This window comes from Talpa europaea (assembly GCF_964194135.1).
Source record: "Talpa europaea genome assembly, chromosome: 4".
NCBI classification, from domain to species: domain Eukaryota; kingdom Metazoa; phylum Chordata; class Mammalia; order Eulipotyphla; family Talpidae; genus Talpa; species Talpa europaea.
In genome coordinates this window covers 102,288,334-102,306,540 of record NC_140070.1, presented here as the reverse complement: position 1 = coordinate 102,306,540, position 18,207 = coordinate 102,288,334, and the positions used below count along the sequence as shown (strand labels likewise).

At 37.5% G+C, this 18,207-nt stretch overlaps 1 protein-coding gene across 1 annotated transcript in view; it reads left to right on the top strand.

Moving 5' to 3' along the window:
* The window catches only part of GOLGB1 (golgin B1), a gene marked incomplete at both ends in the record, with an annotated part of 53,681 nt that overhangs the window by 24,126 nt on the left and 11,348 nt on the right, over window positions 1–18,207 (top strand). Inside the window, 2 exons of the mRNA XM_084232679.1 lie at window positions 1,477–6,599; window positions 7,672–9,538. Of these exons, the coding sequence (XP_084088805.1) occupies window positions 1,477–6,599; window positions 7,672–9,538 (6,990 nt within the window). The remainder of the gene's footprint in view (window positions 1–1,476; window positions 6,600–7,671; window positions 9,539–18,207) is intronic.

Sequence of the window (18,207 nt, the reverse complement as noted above, 5' to 3'; positions counted from 1 at the left end):
GTAATCTGCTTTTCTAAAAGTTTACTACTGTATGTCAATCTCACCTAAAAATACCTTCACAGAAACATCTACATTAAAGTTCGGCCAAGTATACGGGTACTGTAGCCTATCCTTGTTGAATAAAATTTAACCACCTCATTTATGGAGCCACTAACACTGTGTCCACAAAATTGTCAGAAGGGGGCTATTTTGAAACTTGTGGCATGATAAATACACTAACAAAGTAAAAGTGAATCTTGTTTGGACAGGAAGATGCTTAATGTTTTAAGCTTAGAAGTAGTATCGTGACAAAAACAAACAAACAAGCAAAAAACCTTAAAAATGAGCAGATAAAGCAGGTAGGAATCTGTTAAGAAAAAGAAAAAACAACCTTAAGTGAGAACAGGGAATGAGGGAAACAAAACCATAGAAAATACAAAAGAAAGGTTGACTAACATAATATCCCTTTGGAAAAGAGGAAACAAGTAGAAAACATCCATAGATATATAATGTTATAAACCAGTGTTACTTCAGTTAAAAAAAAGTTCTTAGCTGTAAGCACCCTTTAGCTTTAAGCTGAGCTTACAGCTGAAAGGGGAAGACCAGTATTAGAGGGTAAAGCAATGAGAATGGCTAGAAAGAGGAAAATTCTATGGTTATCTGCCCTCTCATTATGAGATGACATTAGTTTTTCAAATGTTAATTGAACAAAAAGCTAATTGAACTCTGTAGATACTATAGGGAGCAGCAGAGGGCAAGACTACAGGAAGAGTGTATGTGAAGTGGCCTAATAATTACAAAAGAGAAAATAAGAATATCTAGGGTAAGGAAGAGGACAAAAAAAGAGTTAGTTACATTTAAAGTCTTCAGGCAGAAGTGAGGCCTTGACTATATCAGGTCTTTAATATGTGTAAGGGTGGGTAAATGGGAATGTGACATGAAGAAATAAGTGATCATTTTCCCTGTGCTAAATACAGTGCTCAGTTTTGGTTTTAGAAATTTGAGTGAGTAATGCATTGGAGAATTATAAATGATTAAAAATAATATTCATAAAAAGTGATGGGATAAATTTTCTTAATCATTTTAAAATGACTGAGATTCCAAGATCTCCAAGAGAATAGCAGATATTGAATACTTACTAGGTGCCAGTTTCTGCTAATAAATGGCAGTGCTAAGATGTAAACTCAGATGGTCAAGCTGAAGAGCTTGACATTATTTGACAATCCTGTTTTGTTTTGTTTTTCCCCCCTATCAAATTGGATATTTTTTTTTTTTCTGGGGAAAAAAATAGATTCTGTTGGCAAAGGTGGAAATTTTATTGTATAATTTGTTTCCAAACTCACTTAATAAAATGCTAATTAAATTTACTATGAGATTCACTGATTTTGTTTTCCAAGAAAAAAATGATAAAAATAATTTACTGAGCAGTCCAACACAAAATATCAGGTTTTAGTTATATCTTCTTATAAAAATTTTTCCTTTCTTTTTTTGAAATAGATCAGTTTGGATGATACTAGCAGACTCAATAAGAGCAATCTTCCTACTGAGGAAAGTGGACAAGATGTTCTTGAGAATGCATTTTCTCAAAAGCATAAAGAACTATCTGTTTTATTGTTGGAAATGAAAGAAGCTCAAGAGGAGATTGCGTATCTGAAGTTGCAGCTTCAAACAAAGAAAGCTTCAGGGGACCCTGAAGTCAATGACCAGAAAGAAATAAAAGAGACAGAGGCTGAAGAAATACCCCCAGTCAAAATGAAAATATTGCTTGAAAATACAGCACAACATTTCCCCCAAGTGCTAAATGAAGAAAGCAGTCTTCCAACAAGTGAGGAAGTGCAAGAGAGCATGACCCATCAAAATGGAACATCTGAGGATACAGCTCTAAATGATTCTGCAATAGAATTGAAATTAGCAAAGCAGAATGATGCCGAGAAAGTCCCACCTCAAGTACCAGGCATTTTTCAGGATGAATTGGAAAGGCTAAAAAGTCAAATTTTGGAGCTTGAAACAAACCATAGCAAAGCAGAAGAAATCTATGAGAAAAATTTAGATGAGAAAGTGAAAGAAATAAGTCACTTAACTCAGCTGATTGAAGAGTTTAAGAAAAATGCTGAAAACACCAGAAATGAATTCACTATTTTGTCTGAAGAAAGAGACCAGCTTCTTTCTCAGGTGAAGGAACTTGGCATGATAACGGAACTAAGAACCCAGATACAACAACTAGAAGTGAACCTGGCCGAAGTAGAAAAACAAAAAAGTGTTGACTATGACAAACATGCTACTCAATACAACTTGCTAACTGAACAGATCCACAGCCTCAACATAGAACACAAATCTAAGGATGTGAAAATTGAAATTTTACAGAATGAACTGGATGATGTGCAGCGTCATTTCTCTGAACAGGCTACCTTGGTAAAAAGCCTGCAAAATGAGCTGCAAAAGAAGGAAAGTGAAGTGCTTGAGGGAGCAGAACGTGAGAGTGATCTCTCAAATAAGGTGGAAGAACTTTTACAGGATGTGTCACATAAGGAACTTCAAATAAGCAAAATAGAGCAACTTTTATTAGAGAAAAATAGAGATGTAGAAACCCTCCAACAAGCTATTGAAGAGAAGGATCAGCAAGTCACAGAAATTAGCTTTAGTATGACTGAGAAAATGGTACAACTTAATGAAGAAAAGTTCTCTCTTGGAGTGGAAATTAAAACTCTTAAAGAACAGCTGAATTTATTATCCAGAGCTGAAGAAGCAAAAAAAGAGCAGGTAGAAGAAAATAAAGAAATTATTTCGGGTGAATTGAGCCCAGCTGGGCTAGTAAGTAAAGAAGAACTTCAGCATGAATTAGACCTTGTAAAAAAAGAAAGTGAGCTGCGAAAAAGAAAGCTCCAGGCAGCTCTTCTTAACAGAAAAGAACTTCTGCAGAGAGTTAGTAGATTAGAAGAGGAATTGGCTAAAGTGAAAGATGAATGTAGGAGTGAGAATGAGAACAGCAAAATGGATGGAGATAAAGAAAGCAAAGAAGATCCAGGAAAATGTATAGCTTCTAAGTGCCGAGAAGTAGAAATTTCTTTAAAACAGACAATATCAGAAAAAGAAGTGGAATTAGATCATGTAAGAAAGGATTTGGAAGAAAAGGTAGCAGCCGAGGAACAATTACAGGCTATGCTCAAACAGGTGAATCAAACTTTGAAAGAGAAAACCGACCAGATAGATCTGCTCCAAGGAGAAATCCTTGAAAAACAAACAGTTATCCAGAAGTTAACCATCAGTAACAAGGAAGCAGGCAATGGGAGCTCAGTAGCACCTGTAAAAGAAACAGTGGCCATCAGTCCACCAGGTACATGTAGTGGAGAACATTGGCAGCCAGAACTAGAAGAAAAAATATCGAGCCTGGAAAAAGAAAAGGAGCAACTTCAAAAGAAGCTTGAGGAAGTGTTGACCTCTCGCAAGGTGATTCTCAAAAAAGCACAGGAAAAAGAAAAACATCTTAGGGAGGAACTGAAACAACAGAAAGATGACTATAATCGCTTGCAAGAACAGTTTGATGTGAAAAGCAAGGAAAATGAGAAGATTGGAGACCAATTAAGAGAATTTCAGGCTGAAGTAAGAGAATCTGTAAATAGAAAAGTTGTAAGCACTGACCAGAAGGAGCCAGGCTTGCCCACTCAAGGTTCAGAAGAACCTTTATTCAAAGCCACCGAGCAGCAACCTGCACAACCTACTTCAGAGTCTGCCATAAGCCCAGACTGGCCTCCTCATCCTGAGGATGCAAACACTCAGCAGATTAAGGCCCAAATGAAAGAAATAGAGGCCGAGAAAGAGAAATTAGAATTGGAGATTAGTTCTACAGCAAATGAGCTAACTAAAAAATCAGAAGAGGTATTGCAGTTACGAGAGCAGGTCAGTCAACAGGGCTTAGAAATCCAGAGCCTGAGTACCGCTTCCTATGAAGCTACAGCCCATGCAGAAAGCCTGAGAGAGAAATGGGAGCATTGTCAACTAGAAATCGCTGAACTGGAACATTTAAGAGAATTACAACCTGCTCTAGATGAACTGCAAAATGTCATAAGCGAAAAAGAGGAGGAGGTTAGATACCTTTCTGGGCAGCTTAGCGAGAAAGAAGCAGCCCTTATGAAAGTACAGACAGAGATAATGGAACAAGAGGATTTAATTAAGGCTCTGCACACACAGCTGGAGATACAAGGGAAAGAACATGATGAGGTGATAAAGCAGTTACAGTCGGAAATTTGTGAAGTAAATCAAAAACTACATGACAGTGAAACAAGTAAAACAAAGGAACAGATACAAAGGAAACTACAAGCTGCCCTTATCTCCAGAAAAGAGGCACTAAAAGCAAACAAAGGTCTCAAAGAGGAGTTGTCTGTGGCCCAAGAAACCATTGAACATCTCACAAAGTCTCTGGCTGATGTGGAAAGCCAAGTTTCTGCTCAAAATAAAGAAAAAGACACTTTCATAGTAAAATTAGCTCGTCTTCAGGAAGAAAGAGACAAACTCATTACCGAAATGGACAGATCCTTGATGGAAAATCAGAGTCTCAGTGGCTCTTGTGAAAGTCTGAAGTTTGCTCTGGCGGGTGTAACTGAAGACAAGGAGAACTTACTGAAGGAAATGGAATCTCTGAAATGTTCCAAGATTGCGGAAAGTGCCGAGTGGCAAGAAAAACACAAGGAGTTACAAAAAGAGTATGAAATTCTTCTGCAATCCTATGAGAATGTTAGTAATGAGGCAGAAAGGATTCAGCACGTGGTCGAGACCGTGAGGCAAGAGAAGCAAGAATTGTACAGCAAGCTGCGGAGCACAGAAACAAACAGAAAAGAGACAGAAAAACAGTTGCAGGAAGCCCAAGAAGAAATGGAGGAAATGAAAGAAAAGATGCGAAAGTTTGCTAAATCCAAACAACTGAAGATTCTTGAGTTGGAAGAAGAGAATGACCAGCTGAGGGCGGAGGTCCACCCCACAGGGGGCCCGTCTGCCGATTGTGCGGAAGGCCTTCGTGCTTCCAATGCCAGCATGAAGGAGGAGTTAGATAGGATCAAAACTGAGCATGAAACCCTTTCTAAAGCGTTTGAAGCTTTAATGACTGAGAAGGACATTCTAAGTGAGGAGGTGCGAAATTTAAAGCATCAGATGGAGGATAATGTATCCAAACAAGTTAGTTATTTAGAGCCCATGGAGAAACTTGACAACCAAATCACTGTCACTGAAGAGGCTACACAGCCTGGCCCCGATGAGGCTAATGAGCAAGACTACCAGAATGTGAGCACAAGGCCTGAGAATTCTGAATCAATTCTGTCAGAAAACACTATCAAGCCTGAGAGATGTGAGGATGTCAGCACTCATGATGACAGTAACAACTACGTACAGCACACTGAAGAAAGAATTGCAGAATTGGAGGAAGAAAGGTGGAAAGAAAAAGAATTTGTCCAGACTTTAGAAAAAGAGAGAAATGCTCTCCTCAATGAACTGTCTGCAAAAGATGATGAACTAAAAATGCTTCAGAAGGAGCTAGCTGAAATAAACCTGTTATATCAGCAAATCCAAGAAGAACTTACTAGAGTTACCAAGCTAAAGGAGACAGCAGAAGAAGAAAAAGATGATTTGGAAGAGAGGCTTATGAATCAATTAGCAGAACTGAATGGAAGCATTGGAAATTATCATCAAGATGTTACAGATGCGCAAATGAAAAATGAGCTACTAGAATCTGAAATGCAAAACCTTAAAAAGTGTGTGAGTGAACTAGAAGAAGAAAAACAGCAGTTAGTTAAGGAGAAAACTGAGGTTGAATTAGAAATGCGAAAGGAATATTTAGAAAAAATACAAGGTGCTCAGAAAGGACCCAGCAATCAAAGTCATACAAAGGAACTTCAGGAGCTTTTAAAAGAGAAACAGCAAGAAATAAAGCAGATGCAGAAGGACTGTATCAGGTACCAAGAGAAAATTAGCGCTCTGGAGGGAACTGTTAAAGCCCTAGAATTTGTTCAAACTGAATCCCAAAAAGAATTGGAGATAACCAAAGGAAAGCTTGCTCAGGCTAATGAACACCGCAAACAGGCAGAGACAGAATTAGCTAGCTTCAAAGTATTGTTAGATGACACTCAAAGCGAAGCAGCAAGGGTCCTAGCAGACAATCTTAAATTGAAAAATGAACTTCAGTCAAATAAAGAGTCAATAAAAAGCCAAATGAAACAAAAGGATGAAGATCTTGAGCGAAGCCTCAAACAGGCAGAAGAAAAATACCTGAAAGAGAAGAAGAATATGCAAGAACAACTGGATGCTTTCTATAGAGAAAAAGCCCAGTTAGAAGAGACTTTTGGAGAGATTCAGAATACTTTGAACAAGAAAGACAAAGAAGTTAAACAGCTTCAGGAAAACTTGGATAGTACTCTGGACCAACTTGCAGCTTTCACTAAGAGCATGTCTTCCCTCCAGGATGATCACGACAGGGTGACAGATGAAGCCAAGAAATGGGAGAGGAAGTTCAGTGATGCAATTCAAACCAAAGAAGAAGAAATAAGACTGAAAGAGGAGAACTGCCATGTTCTAAAGGATCAGCTTAGGCAGATGTCCATCCATATAGAAGAGTTGAAGATTAGCATTTCTAGGTAAATGAAACATAACTCCCTCCCCCTATCTTTGCAAGATAATTGAAGGTCAAGAAAGTATTCTGTTCACTTTTAATATTATGTGACTAATTTGGCTTAAATTTCCCCAAGATATATTCTCTCTCACTTCTGATTTTTTAATTTTTTTGGTAATGGCTTTATGCTACATGTATTAACATGAAAAATTCACATCTGCTTCTCTCCCCACCTTTCTAATGAGAGGCCTCTTAGATTTCGCTCTCCATTTCCATTTCCACTACTTTAGTCCGTATTCTTACCAAGTACTTCTAAATTATTGCCTTCGCCTTTTAAATGATCTTGTCTTTTCTGTTACTCATATTCCACATCAATTCATAGTGCTTATGCCTATTAGAAGCATTTTCTTCAAACTTCAGTTTTGTATGACTTTTCCAGCTCAATGACTATGTCCCCACTAGTTTGTACTCCTCCTCTTTTAATAGGATCCTTTTATATTCTGAGACAGGTTTCCTCATTTTCTCTCATACCAAGATTATTCTTTAAAGGGGCCAACAGACATTAGTTTGTCTGGATTGATGTAAAGCAAATAGGAGGAAGTATTACTTTTTAGTGTTCAAAACCATTTCACTAAGATAAGCAACATACTTTTGAGTTTATGATTTTTTTTCAAGATTTATTTATTCATCCATAAAAGAACCCGGGTACAGGTCAGACGTGTGGGAAGGTGAGAGGATTCACCAGAGACAGAGCAGGGAGCAGAACAGGCAGACTGACCAAAATACACTGCTGAGGGGAGCAGCGGGTGGGACAGGAGAGGTCTGCCGGCAGGCTGGGATTGAACCCATGCTGCAGAGGCTTCGGACAACCTCGCAGCACTGTGCTCAACCGCCTATGCCACCAGGAGAGGCCTGGAGTTTATGATTTAAATATATGAACCCTTATGTGTACTATTGGTTTAATACAAAGCATTCTACAGAACTGATTTCTCCATAAACAAGATGAAGACCTATTCAGATTTTGGTACATGTTGTTGTATATTTTCCTTAGGCATCCTTGAAATCTTTTAATTAGTGGCCTTCTCTCTTTTTTCCAGACTTGAACATGATAAACAGATTTGGGAGTCTAAGGCCCAGACAGAGGTCCAACTTCAACAGAAAGTCTGTGATACTTTGCAGGGGGAAAACAAAGAACTTTTGTCCCAGTTGGAAGAGACTCGACAACTGTACTACAATTCGCAGACTGAATTAGCTAAGTTGGAATCAGAACTTAACATTCTCAGAGACCAGATGACTAATCTAAATGAATCTTTAGAAAAATATAAGGAAAATAAAGAAAGTTTAGAAGCAATTATAAAGCAGCAAGAGTCTGATATCCAAAATTCTAAGATCAGTTCTGAACAGCTAGAAACTGATCTTCAGGCCTCCAGACAACTGGCCAGTAAGCTGCATGAAGAAATAAATATGAAAGAGCAAAAGATTATAAACCTGCTTTCTGCCAAGGAACAGGCAATCCAAGAAGCCATTGATGAAGTTCATCATCAACATGATAAAGAAATTAAAGAATTGGAAAATTTGCTATCCCAGGAGCGAGATGAGAATGTTGTCTTAGAAGAGGAGAACAAAACAGCTCCTCACAAAACCAGTCAGCTTATAGAAATACTGAAAAACATCAAGCAGGAAAACATGCAGCAGAAAGCTCAGTTGAATTCATTTGTTAAATCCATGTCTTCTCTCCAGGATGATCGAGACCGCATAGTTGGTGACTACCAACAGCTGGAAGAAAGACACCTATCTATAATCCTGGAAAAAGATAAACTGATCCAGGATGCTGCTACGGAAAATAATAAAGTCAAGGAAGAAATTCGATGCTTGAAAGGTCATATGGATGACCTCAATGCTCAAAATGCCAAGTTAGATGCAGAACTGATCCAATATAGAGAAGACCTGAACCAAGTGATTACCAGAAAAGATTGTCAGCAAAGGCAACTCCTTGAAGCTCAGCTTCAGCAGAATAAGAAGCTGAAAAGTATGTGTGCTCAATTAGAAGAAAAACTGAAGCAATCTGAGGAAGCAAAGGAGGATCTGCAGAGGTCTTCAGTTACCTTACAGGAGGAGAAGCAAGCTTTATCTAAAGAGATTGAGAGCTTACAAGTATCTGCATCCCAACTACAGGCCCAATTAAAAGTAAAAGAAGAAGAGATACAAAGGCTAAATGCTATGCTTTCCTCCTCTCAGAAGAGAATTGCAGAACTGGAAGAGGAATTAGTTCAAGTCCAGACAGAAGCTGCCCAGAAGATAGAGGAAATGGAAGATAAACTGAATAAAGAGTTAAAACATTTTCATCATGATGCAGGAATAATGAGAAATGAAACTGAAACAGCAGAGGAAAGAGTGGCAGAGCTCGCAAGAGATCTGGTAGAGATGGAACAGAAACTACTCACAGTCACCAAAGAAAATGAAGATCTTAAAGCACAAATCCTGTCTTTTGGAAAGTCCATGAATTCTCTTCAAAATAGTAGAGATAATGCCAATGAGAAGCTAGATGAAATGCAGAGAAAACATGATGCCAATCTGAAGGAATTGGCACAGATGAGAGAAGAACAGGGTCTCATAAACAGAGAACGAGAATCTCTTGTATCTAAGGCTGCTTTTCCCACACACTCTACTGAATGTAACTGTTTTTCTCAACTTGAGAAACTTAACCTACAGCTTTCATCCAAAGATGAAAAACTGCTTCACTTATCGTCAAAACTAGAAGATTCTTATAACAAAATGCAATCCTTTTCCAAGACAATGGCCAGTCTACAGAAGGAAAGAGATCACCTGTTAAATGAACTGGAGAAATTCCACAAATCAGTGGAAGGGAAGAAGAGATCTGCAGTCCAGCCTGCATCCAGCCAGGCTGAAGTAAAAAGCTTGAAGAAAGCTATGTCATCACTCCAAAATGACAGAGACCGACTAGTGAGTGTCTAGTTCTTGCTTTCTTATCTTCCTTTAAGAGTTTTTGAACCTTTCTTTATACTAATTTTTATTTCTATAGAAAAGAGTAAGCAAATTCTTAATATATTGCCTGGGCACTTGGAGGCGGTATTATATATTCCGCAGACTCTGTTTGGTCTTAAAAACGTAGAAACATTATTTAAATTACTCTTAGCCTGCCGTTACCATGTTTTAAAAAATTACAAGTTGCCTTTGCATAGAGTTTCCCGCTAGTTATAAAAAGACAAAAAGATGGAGAGCTGTTTTGTTTGTATTTTTTATATACACATGCACATAAGTGTTTCCAGAAGTTGTTATAGTTAAATTGAAAACATATAGTTAAATTGAAAACACTTCATAGTAGTGTTCAGTAATAGCTCATCTGGTAGAATTAGGGATAGAGTGGATTCAGCTTGTCTCCTAATTTGTCAAATGTAAGTTAACTTTTAAATTTAAAGAAATTAACTTTTCTAAGGTTTTATTTATAGACTGAACCATTTACTCACTCTCCTTTAATGCCCAACTCTTTCTCACTTCTATTTTTTTTTTAAAGATTTATTTATTTATACAAGAACTGGGGTGCAGGCCAGATATGCAGGATGGTGAGAGGATTCACCAGAGACAGAGTGGGGAACAGAACAGGCAGATTGCTGAAGTATATTACTGAGGGGAGCAGTGGGGAGTCAGGAGAGGTCTGCTGCGCCATGTTGTATTCTCGCTGGCCAGCAGGGATCAAACCAGCGTGCAGAGGCTGCAGACAATTTCACAGTGCTGCGCTCAACCTCCTGTGCCACCAAGAAGCCCCCAACTCTTTTTCAGAGAGAAGGATAAGGAGACTCCACTGCTAAAATTTTTGCTGCTTTTAGTAGGATACAGCACTTTCATCTAGGTCTCTTTGTCCTGAAAACTTCTAGGTCATCAAGATTCGGAGGCAAAAACTAGAACTACATAACTGAGGTGGTCAGGAGATTCTACTTTGTGACATTACTATCTTCAGTTTTCCTAACAGTCACAATTTATTAAGGCCTGTACTTAGATCAAACCGGATATAAATTGAACTTCAAAAGTCTGAATTTTTCATTTTAAAATTATCTTTTTCATGCTTAGGCACTGAAAATTCCAGTTTTTATGGTAACTCTAGTAAAAAAAGATCATTTCTCCTAATTCCCTTTCTTTGTAGGCAATGTGTTAATTTTTCTTATACTTAATATCTAATATTTAGAGATAATCTCTTCCCTTTTTGTAATCTGAGCAGAAACCCCCTCCCTTTTCAGCTATATTTTTGATCAGCTTAATTTATCCTTATTTGCTTATAATTCTAAAATAGTTTGATTTCAGCTGACTTTGTCTTAGAAGCTTGGCCTTTGTTGTGCCTTTCAGAATGTACATGCAAAGGTTTTTATCAGGGTAGTATACATCTCAAAGTGTAACTTATGGCACCCTGGTGCTGATTCTGTTCTAAATCAAAATCTTTTTCCTGGTGGCTGTTAGAATAGATTCTGAATTAACTATGTTTCTTTCAGCAAACACTATGAACTTCAACTTTCTTTCTCTTAATTCTAATTCCGCATTTTTGTTTATGAGTATTTGCAAGCCAAGCTAGCTTTTAAAAAAATTTCCATTTTCCTCTAACTCATAGTCATATTCTTCTGTTTCCTAGGACTCATAATGATCTATGATTTTATTTCATTTAGCCATCAAGGTCTATCATTTCTTTATGCACAGTATTCCTCAAATCTTTTTTACCTTTCCATCAACATCTCAAGATAAGTTCTTAACACTTTACCCTTAAACTGTTATAGTATTGCTGCTAACGGTTTGTCACCTCTTTAGTACACTTTATATGCCATTGCTGAATGAATCTTTCTGAAATGCTGATTTCTTCTTCTTTTTTTTTTTTTATAGCTTTTTGTTGATTTTAATTTTCACTTTCTTAGTTATTCATTTTCCTGGTCCCTTATCTAAGTTTTCTAGATTCCTGCTATGAGTGACACTATCCGGTATTTTTCTTTTTCTTTCTGGCTTATTTCGCTGAGCATGATCCCTTCCAGCGCCATCCATGTTGCTGCAAATTGCATGTGTTTATCTTTTTTTATTTTTTATTTATTTATTTATTTTTTTAATAATAAATTTTATTTTTATATTCCCCATATAATTGCAACCCCCCCATTCTGACCCCAATCCCTCCCCTCCCGACCCCCCGCCCCCCAAAAAGTGTCTCTGGTTCATAGTTTTTTGTTGATTTTGATTTTCACTTTCTTATAGTTATTCATTTTCCTGGTCCCTTATTTAAGTTTTCTAGATTCCTGCTATGAGTGAGACCATCCGGTATTTTTCTTTTTCTTTTTGGCTTATTTCACTGAGCATGATCCCTTCCAGCTCCATCCATGTTGCTGCAAATTGCATGTGTTTATCTTTTTTGAATGCTGAGTAATATTCCATGGTATATATGTACCACATCTTCTTGATCCAGTCATCTATTTTTGGGCATTTGGGCTGTTTCCAAAGCTTAGCTATTGTAAACAGTGCTGCTATAAACATAGGGGTGCAGGTGCTCTTTGGAATTGATGTTTCTGTGTCCTTTGGGTAAATACCTAGGAGTGGAATTGCTGGATCATATGGAAGCTCTATGTTTAGTAGGTCCAGAAATCTCCACACAGCTCTCCATAGTGGTTGGACCAGTTTGCACTCCCACCAACAGTGCAGAAGAGTTCCTTTTTCTCCACACCCTCGCCAACATTTGTTGTTGCTAGTTTTTTTAATATGTGCCATTCTCACTGGTGTAAGATGGTATCTCATGGTAGTTTTGATTTGCATTTCCCTGATGACAAGTGGTGTTGAACATTTTTTCATATGCCTGTTGGCCATTTGCATTTCCTCTTCAGAGAAGTTTCTTTTTAGCTCTTCTGCCCATTTTTTGACTGGATTATTTTCTTTGTTGTTGTTGAGTCTCATCAGCTCTTTGCAGATTTTTGTGATCAGTCCTTTATCATTAGTGTTGGGTGCAAAAATGTTCTCCCAGTCAGTGGGGTTTCTCTTTGTTTTTGTTATTGTCTCTTTTGCTGTGCAGAAGCTCTTTAATTTGATGTAGTCCCAGCTGTTTATCTTTGCCTTCACTATCACTGCTTTGGGTGATGTATCTGTAAAGATGTCTTTGATGTGCAAATCACGTACTGTTTCGCCTATATGAAATGCTGATTTCTTATTATAGCACTAAAACCTTTAAAAGTTGTACTATCTCTGGAATAGGCTTAGGATTCAAACCTCTTAGTCTGGCATGTAAGACACTATCATTTGTCCTTACTTTATTGGCCAGCCTTTCCTTTCACTGCTCCCCAAAATTCTACTCTTCCTTCCAGCCGAACAGTTTTGCAATAATTATATGTAGTACTTCCTACTTACCCCCATTACCATTCTCTCAGCCAAAATGTCATCTGAAGTGATTTTATTTTGGATCTGAGTATTTCCTACTCCTTTCAAGTTCACCCCAGAGCTCAAATCCTCTGGTTACATTGTCAAATCACTTGATTTTCTGTTGCCTTTGTTTATATTTCCCTAGTATTTTCATTTGTCCCATATTGATATATGTTTATATCTGTTGGTGATATGCACGTATGTGCACACTTATGCTTATGTATGTTTAATTTCTATACACTATTTTTTATTTTCTGAATTAGATCACTAACTCCTGCAATGTAGGTGTCATTTCTTATACTTGTTTGTATTTTCCTTGCTATTTAGTATAGAAGTAACTAATCATGTGTCAGATAATCAACAGTTGGTGATCATTATTTTTATATTTGTTGTTATTACTGAAAATACCATTTTCCCCATCTTGTAAAACTGTCATATCAGGGAGTTACTGGGAACTGTTAAGACTGAGGCTTTTACATTTGTGACAAAGAATTATAAAGCCTAGGTAGAGTTATAAATCACACGAAGGCCTGACCTAGTGACACTACACACATGGTCCACGCAGTCTCTGTAGCCCTTCTGCATATTTGCTGAATAGTATTGCTGCATATTTGCTGAATGTGTTGCTAAGTGCCCCTCAATTTTTGCACATATTTTTTTCTCAGTCTGTTTCATGAACTTCTAGTTTTTCATCTCTCAACCACTGGCTACATGTACAATAAGTAAGGGAGAGATCTTATTTCATGACTATCAGTTTAAATGTTCAGCCCAGGTCAGCAGTTTATCAGCTCTGCCTATGCTGAGCTTTCTTTCCCTGAGATCCACTCCAGAGATGATTTAGATTTGAAAGGGACATTCAGTTACTTTGATCCTTTTCTTTACTTCATCAAGGGAAGCTCCCCAAGTCAAGTGTAATAGTCTAAGTGGTGGGAAATTAACCCACAAACTAAGCTCTAAAAACATTCATGTTTATCCAGACTGCCTTAGGACTTTCTCATAATCAGATGAAGCACTTAGATGATTCCAGCCTAAAGGTCTTCAGAAGTACCTGTGTTTATTTATTTACATTCACTTGGTTTCCAAAATTACTTCAGTACCATGTAAAGATTTGAACAGTTTTTCAAGATAGTATAATATAAAGAACTGAGAAGGAAGAGATAATGGGGACAGGAGAGAAAAAGATTAAACCAGGATTAAGTTTTTGTCCCAAAGAGATGTTACAGTATCCTCTGAAAGATGGGCCACCAATTTTGCTCTGAGCTTTCTGGCAACCATCAGAAATAGGAACTTAAAGAATCATGTGCATGGATTACAGTGTCCATGTTTTAGGAAAAAGGAAGAAAGAAAGAGCACATTTTCAATGTATAACCCATTCTCCTGATGTAAATTAATTTTTATTTTGGCTAAATCAAAATTCTGTGCTTACATTTTTATGACTACAAATGTTATTAGTTCTGAAAAATGCTTCTTTTGTTTTCCTAAACATCATCATATTTTCTAGTTAATCACTGTGCTTTTATTGTTGATGTTGTTACATACTTAGCTTGCTTTGTACTTTGTGGTATAACTTAACCCAAGATTTACTGCCATCCTTATACATCTCTCAAGATGCTTATTCCTGTCAGTTTCATCTTCATGAACAAAATTCAGCCAGGATTTCTGACTTGTTCTTATGTGAACCAAGTTGCCTTGTCCTAGAAAAGAATGTTCATCCTAGGATATTGCTCTTTTCTCCTGTGCTAGATTGATCAGTTTCTTATATTCCATGTCTTCCTCATCTTGGTTTTGTGGTCATCATGGAAAGGAATAAATCATTCACTAACTTCCCAAGCAAAGATACTTGGGAAGTAAATTTATGAAATTCTGTTTTTATTTCTCATACCTAACTGATAGTTTGGGATGGCATAGAAGTGTGGGCTAAAAATAGTTTCCTTTCAAAATTGCAAAATCATCTGTTGCCTTTTAACTTGTATGTGGCTCAGAAGTCCACAGCTATTCTGATCCTAATCCATTGTACGTGATCTTTTTCTCTTTCCTTTTATCTTTTTCTGGAAATTTTAGTTCTGAATTTTCCAAAAATTAAAAGAGCTTTGAAATTTCATGATGGTAAACTTCAGGCCTATTTTTATTCATCATCTGGTAGTACTTTGAATCCTTAGATGTCATACTCATCACTTCGGGGCAATTCCTTTGAATTATGTATTGCCACTTTCCCCTATCCTTTTTCTCAGTTGTCTTTTTTTCTGAAAATACTGTTAATTAAATGTAGGACTTTGGGATTAGTTCTACAATTTTCTTAATTTTTCTATTCTTTTTGGGAAGGTATGAGAAAATTTTCTCACCATACTTTTTATTGTAGCTATCATGTTCCTAGTTTCTTTTTATTATTTTTTATATCCTTGTTCATTTTTATTTTTATTTTCTTTTTTTTTTTTTTTAATTTTCTAGAGGCATGTCTTATTTATTTATTTATTATTTGTTTGTTTGTTTGGTTTATACATGCACTGGGTACAGTCAGAAGCGCGGGAGGGTGAGAGAATTCACCAGAGCCAGAGCAGGGAGCAGAGCAGGCAGAAGGATTGAAGTACACTGCTGAGGGGAGCAGCGGGCGGCAGGAGAGGTCTGCACACCATGTGGGACCCTCCTCTGGTGGCCGGGGAGCAGCCGGGGATCGAACCGGCGCCGCAGAGGCCGCAGGTAGCTTCGCAACCCAGCGCTCAACCACTGCACCACCGGGGAGGCCCTCCTTGTTCATTTTTAAACAATATTTCCTTTCCCCCTCCCCCTCAGGTATAGTCCCCATAGAGTTTCCTTCACCAATGCACCCGTGCACCATCACCTCAGTCCCCTGTGCTCCTCCCTCCCTCCCTCTGATCTTTCTCCCTCCTCCTCCCCTGCAGGATGTCTCTGATTTATAATTGAATGTTTTTGCTTTGTTGTGTTTTGTACTGTTATTATTTTTTTACACTGATGTGTTATTTGGTTCCCCTATATTCCTGCTATAAATGAAGCCATCTAATATTTTTCTTTTTCCTTCTGGCTTATTTCACTGAACATAATTCCTACTAGCTCCATCCACATTGCTGTGAACAGCATGATTTTAACTTTTTTGATTGCTGAATAATTTTCCATTGTGTGTATATATTTACCACATCTTCTTGATCCAGTCATCTATTTTTGGGCATTTGGGTTGTTTCCAGGTTTTACCTATTGTAAATAGTGTTGCAATAAACATAGGGGTACAGGTGGTCTTTTGAATCAATGTTTTTGTGTCCTTGGGTAGATCCCTAGGAGTGGAATTGCAAGGTCATATGGTAGCTCCATTTTTAGTAGACTGAGGAACCTCCAGACAGCTTTCCATAGTGGTTGGACCAGTTTGCACTCCCACCAGCAATGTAGAAGAGAGTTCCTTTTTCACCACATCCTCGCCAGCATTTGTTGTTACTTGTTTTTTTTTTTGATATATGCCATTCTTACTGGTGTAAGGTGGTATCTCAATGTGGTTTTGATTTGCACTTCTCTGATTATAAGGGATGTTGTATGTTCCTAACTTCTAAAGATCTCTTTTTGTTCCCCCCATGTCCCATGGATGTATGTTCTTCTTGCTCCAGGAGTAGTGTTGGTAGTTTTATACCATGAGCTTTTCTTTTTAACTTTTTATTTCTGCTATGCTTTTTCTATTTCCAATATTCTCTTAAATATTTCAATATATTACATCTTTTTACTCTGTTAATCTCTTCCATGTTACTTTTTCTCTAGTTCCTTTTCATCTGTCTTAATATTATCCATTCTTCATGTGAGGGTTAATCCTTGGTGTACTCTTCATGTTAAAGACAGGGTCTAAGAAGCTTGTGGGTGGGATGTTTCATTGCAGGATGATCTTGCTGAGCGTTTTGTGGGTAGTTCCCAAGTTTGTATCTTTAGTCTCTCTTGACCTGGTCATATTATCCAACGAAGACTTCTTATTTCCTTTGCAGAAGATAAAATGTCTGTGTGCCAGCACTCCCCATGCCAAGTAAGGGAAAGACTTCAAACATTCAGAAAGCATACATTCACTTGATCAGCCTTATTCTAGAGCAGTACCATTAACCTTCAGCTGAAACCTGGTTAGTGTTCCATAGTCCAGAAACACTTCTTTTACCTTTTCCAGAGAATAAAACTCTAGTTGTCTGTCAGGGTAACAAAAAGTGCGGAACTGAAGAGGGTACTTACGGATGCAATCATTTCTTAAGTAGCTTTTATTTAATCTTCCTTATTTCAGCTACCACTTCCACCCTACCCCCATTACCATCTTTTCCAGAGGTACCTGGTGCTGTTAATTCCTGAGCCTTTTTGAAGATTCTGCAGAGTAAGTTTTATTGGTTCTTGACTTTTCCTCCTGCCAGCTTCAGATTTGGCTTTCCCAGATCTGTTAAGTCAGTTACCACTTATGCATCTGCTTTTCAGCTTCCAAAATTAATTTTGTTGCTGCTGACTCCTCTCCTGTTCTTTCTGTTCTTGTGTTTTATGCTTAAAAAGAATGCCTTCATTGTAGCTTTATGATTCAGCTTTATGAAACATTCAGAAAAGATGTGTATTTCAAGGCACCTCTCTGCCCAGATGTCCTGACATTATTTCTTGCTACCAAGCTTTTTTAATGAGTATTGAGGATAGTTTGCAGATGTGTCTAAAATATAGACAGGCAGTTTTGCTAACTAAATCGAGTCTGTCATTATAGTGTCATCACCACTAACTTTATATGTTTTTAATTTTCTCATTTGATTCTCATAATATTATGAAAGATAGTATAATTATATTCATTATATAGGTGAGGAAAATAAAGGTTTAGAGAGTGTAGAGAACATGTGTAAGGTCACATAACTTATGTGGACAGGATATCTGATTCTGAAGCCAAAGTCCTCTTAACTGCTGGGTCTGGACATCACCGTTTTCTTTATAGTCAACATAAGCTAAACTAGAGTTGAGATTGAAATCCATTTAAGAAAGTTTAGAGCCTAAACTTTGGACATGGCTAAGTAGAAAGCCAACCCACCTTTACACATCTTGTTCTAGGGAGTTACCACTGACAAAGAAGCCAGAGACTTCTTAAGTGCACCCCATGTCAGAGTTGTAGATCTAGCATCTACAGGAATTTAGAAAACCTAAAAAGGGATCAGGAAAAAGACTAATTATAATAAAGTAAAAATCAAAATCAACAAGCAACTATAAACCAGAGACATACTATGGGGGTGGTAGGG